The 4,736-nt window shown below is 36.6% G+C and overlaps 1 protein-coding gene across 1 annotated transcript; it reads right to left on the bottom strand.

Moving 5' to 3' along the window:
* Positions 1-307: 307 nt before the first annotated feature.
* LOC111503479 (aminomethyltransferase, mitochondrial) lies at positions 308-4,325 on the bottom strand. Its single transcript, XM_023157784.2, has 6 exons — positions 3,939-4,325; positions 3,677-3,885; positions 3,418-3,617; positions 2,640-2,768; positions 2,417-2,586; positions 308-616 (listed from the first exon to the last, which is right to left on the bottom strand). The coding sequence occupies exons 1-6, from the start codon at positions 4,180-4,182 to the stop codon at positions 363-365; spliced, it is 1,206 nt and encodes a 401-aa protein (XP_023013552.2). The 5' UTR covers positions 4,183-4,325; the 3' UTR covers positions 308-362.
* Positions 4,326-4,736: the final 411 nt, after the last annotated feature.

The raw sequence follows: 4,736 nt of genomic DNA, 5'->3' as shown, positions 1-4,736 counted from the left end.
CTGAAATTTTGTATGTAGGTTTGTTTTATATTGCAGATGTGTAATAAGAAAGGGAAAAGGCAAGTGCATTAAAGGAAATTATCTTTTCATCACTGTTTCTACATGCCCTCAAATTTCCGGTGAATGAATTGCACCCATGCGAAGCCGGGGTGGCCGATAGTATACATATAATAGCAGAACCTAACTCCAAATATTCGTACTTCAAACAAATAATAACAAATACAATATTTTTCAGATATTGAAGATGGTTGTGAATATTCAAAGGAACTAGGAAAGTGCATGAACCTGGACTTGAATTGAAAATAGATTATATATTATTGTAGACGCTTTATTCAATTTAATAAATGATTATGAACGAAAATTTATTTGGGTTTATTGAAATAATTTGCTTTCACAAAGGGCATTTTACTTATAACGGCTTCATAAAGTTTATCTCTTATTTTCAAATGAACTTTAGTGCCGACTTTGCTGTTATCAGATGGAACATAACCCATTGCTATATTTTTACCGAGGCTGGGTGAGGGACACCCTGAAGTAACTTCACCCAATTCCAGGCCATTTTCAGATAAAATTCGAGCACCTTGTCTTGCTGGTGGACCTGTCTGGTAAGTCAAACCTGGAATAAAAATATTTTTATAAGTCAGAAATGAAAACTTTTCTCCAAGTTCCGAGTTCATCAGCTGCCCGAGCAGCTGATGAACAACTCTTTCACCGAGGTGGAACCCGTTCAGCAAAAAGTTCAGATAAAAGCCGCAGAGATCACCTTACTTCTGCGGAAACACAAGGATAAGCCAATGCATGGAGTCTTCTTCAATAACATTGGAGAACTTGGCTTATCAAGGCGCCTGATGTTCGCTTTTCTCAGGTCGAGTGGGCTGAAGTCGGAAACTGAGGGGTTCATCATTGCTTGCCAGGATGGTATCTTCAACACCTTAGTCTACCGCAGTCGCGTGATGGGTATAGAGGTCCCTGACACAAGGTGCAGGGCCTGCCGCGAGGCGTCCGAGACCCTAATGCACTTGCTATCAGCATGTCCAGCATATGCGATCTCGGCCTATATCCATCGACATAACGCGGCCCTAAGAGTACTATTTTACCATCTACGGCACTCTTAGGGTATTGACGAGACAGGTGTTGCCCTACGCTCCGGGGGATATTGAATTCGTTGTGGGGAATAAGAAGTGCTGAATTTATTGGAACTATTCGTTCCCCAGTCTCAGGCTCATACAAGCTAATAAGCCTGATGTGGCCTTCTCGACCACCAGAGCAAAACGATTTTTGTCGTGGAGTTTTCAGCTCCTGGCGAGACGAATATCGTCAGAAAAGAGAAGGAAAAACGGATAAAATATCGAGATTTTCTCTTCGAACTCCGCACTCTATCCAGATCACTCTGTTAAGATGGTTGTTCTGATTATTGGAGTCCTTGGTGGAATGATGTCCTCTCTACTCTTGAAACTTAAAATCATACCGACTTGCCGCACTAAGGCAGTAATCTTAGCCGCACAGAGGCAGAAGGGTGTCATTCTTGGCTCACTGCGCTTGCTCAGGGCACATGATTCTCATACCCAATGATCACTTACCCCACGGTGTGGGGAGTGGTCATTGGTTGATAATGCTGGTGCGCCCTCCCGAATGTATCGGGTCTTCGGGAATAGGGCCTGACCTGCGCACACTACGGTGAAAAAAAAAATGTATATATAAGGAATTTTTAGGTAAGCTAGAAAGCGAGGTAGTTAAATGAACAAGGGTACCAAGTATAAAATTAACACTCAAGAATATAGGGGTTATCAAACTTATAAATTCAAGAGTGGAGACCTACATAAATCGAGTTACTCGTTTAGGGGTATATATTTCAGGTTTTTGATTGATTTAATGATTTCCATGACTTCCAACAAATTCATTTTCTTCCCTTTATTACATATGTGTAGGATTTTGAGATTATTTTTACTTATCTCGTATTTTGATTCTTGTAGATGTTCATGCACTGTAGATTTTTTGTCTAAACAGACGTGTTCACGGGGCCTTACGTCAAAATTTTTACCCGATTTTTTCATTCAATCTCGTTTAGGTTTTGCATTGAGTTTTGCCTAAATTATTATTACCCATGAAAGCTGTTGTTATTTTTTATTTAGAGAAGTAATTTTGGATATTTTCTGAAAGTTTACCTGAGTAAACTGTTTAGGTATAATTTCCTTATAGGTGTTTTATGAGTTTTATCTGATATTATCTTTTCTATTAGAGAAAATAGTACCTGAGTAACCTTAAATGTGGAACGTCTCAACTGTTACATGAGTAAGTGGGCAATGCCGGACAATTTTTTGATTAAAAGTACTTCGACAATACCAGTACTTCTGGTATTAATGAAATTGTAGTTACCGAAAATTGTCAATATTTTAGAAAAAAATTGAACTTTTACCTATCCTTTTAACCGATGATCCTTCTTTGATTTGTTTAAGGATGACTTCTGCTCCAGGAAAATTCCCCAATTCCCTCCTTCTTTTAGCAACCAACCAGGTTAAAGCCCCTTCTACAGGAGTTGTTGAACTTTTGATGTCATTACCATACAGACAAAGCCCAGCTTCCAATCTAGATAATAAAAAAAAATCAAAAAAATTAAACTTTTCAAACTAGGCATTCACCTTAAAGAATCTCTTGCTCCTAGTCCTGCAAGTTTTATATTTTCATTTTGCAACAACGTTTCTGCTACTTTAAGTGTGTCTGATGCAGGAATTGAAATTTCAAATCCGTCCTCGCCAGTGTATCCACATCTGAAATCATATATTACTTCTCAAACTTGTAGTAACAAAGGTCATATTTCTGTTTCATAATTGTTTACTTGCTGCATTTTTCGAGTGTTATTTTGGATCCATAAAAAGGATATGTATGGTACTCGTATTAGAGACGGAAAAGTAGCAACATCAGCAACACAAAAATTTCATATATAAAGAAGACTTTCAACTGATGCTAGTATTTAGTTTTGAAAATGATAAAACTACATGTTTAATGTCTTTCTCATAACAAACTGGGTCCAAAAATTCAATGAAATCTGAAATTTTCATTCGATTTATAAATATTGTTACAAAACCTACCCTGTCAGTCAAATAAATACGTCTGCCTCTCGTAGAGACACTGAACCATACCTACCGCTAGGAATAACGAACGCGCGATGAAGACTTGAGGTCCTTGTTCTATTAATTTAATAATACTTTCAACAAACACTAGCTCACTAGAAAAATTGCGATTTGATGTCATCCTCTATCAAAGATTTTAAAAATATTCCGTTAGAGACTATTACTATTTGAGTGACTTATATGTGGCTTGGTCAGATATCAGTTCTGATATTGAGTTCGTATCACATAACGTGTGCTAATTGCTCTGCAAGGATAACAAAAAATGGTAATGGTCTTGTAATAGTACCTAGTGACTCTACAATCTTTGACGTCTGCAATAACACCAGTAACTGTATTCATAAAATATAATTGTGAAAGGTCAACGTCTGTGATGTCTTTCAGAACCCCGGCTGCCTTAGGACCCTGAAGAGCAAGTAAGCTTCGTTCGTGAGGATTGAAAAATTTAATGTGTATGTCTGCAGATGGATGACTCTTCTTGAAGTTTTCCTAAAAACAGTTGACTTTGTAACTCATCTAAAGATGAGTTCATTTTAATAAACTATTACCCATGCTCTCAACATATGTCTTTGATCATCTTCTTTTCGAGCAGCATTTGATACCACGAATAAATGATCGTCTGAAATTTTGGATACAATAAGATCATCCAAAATTCCCCCGTTTTCATTGGTGAATACTGTGAGACTGGCTGAATTATTTTTCAATCCTTGAATATCTGCCGTACATATTGATTCAAAATAATCTATGCATTTAGTGCCTGCAAAATTAAATCTCATTACCAGTTACTTAAATTTTCTTTTCCGAACTCACCTCTGATTTCCGTTTGTAACATATGAGAAACATCAAAAAGTGATGCACTTTTTCTTGTGAATAAGTGGGAATTAACAATACTCAAATCGTATAGAAGAGGAAGTAGGAAACCTCCAAAATTAACCATTTTCCCGCCATTCTTCAAGTGAAAATCATAAAGAGCTGTTACTTCCGCCTTAGATTCGTTAGAAAAACTCCTGTTTCCTAAACGAATAACAGTTCTCTTCAGCAAAGTAGTATGCATGTTCACAGCTTGCTTCTGAAATCACTATAAACAAAATAAGCTATCCTCAGTGACACTAGATAAAAAGGTCACGATTTGGTAAGAAATTATTTATTGGGGGAAATAAGTAATCAACCTCTGTGACGGTTCTGTAGTAATCTAATGTGGATTATTAGGAACGAGCATTCAAAAACTGTAAATCTTTCGACACACATTTCTATTTCAGTAAAAAACGCTATCAAGAATGATCGAAAAAAAATTGTTAATGAGGCTGAAAATAATATTTCTCACGACCCCTCCCAATTCTGGAATTTTATCAGAAATAAAAAAAGTAACAGTTGGGTACCGTGTGAAATGAAAGATGGAGAGATAACTTATTCAAAGCCCCAGTGTATTATTGATGCTTTCAGTAAATAATTTGCTTCTGAGGTTAAATATAACAATGTGTCTTTTATCGACTTAAGAGAAATCTCCGAGGAAAATAGAGTAGGTTACATTTATGGCAAGTCACGAATACAGAAATCCTTGTTTGGAGTTACAAAGATAAAATCATCTGCTAAAAAAATATAAAAGTA

Source organism: Leptinotarsa decemlineata, unplaced genomic scaffold (assembly GCF_025532065.1).
Source record: "Leptinotarsa decemlineata unplaced genomic scaffold, Ldec_3_MD MMD2_tig00026354_RagTag_RagTag, whole genome shotgun sequence".
In the NCBI taxonomy this organism is placed as follows: Eukaryota; Metazoa; Arthropoda; class Insecta; order Coleoptera; family Chrysomelidae; genus Leptinotarsa; species Leptinotarsa decemlineata.
This window is presented reverse-complemented; position numbering and strand designations above follow the sequence as displayed.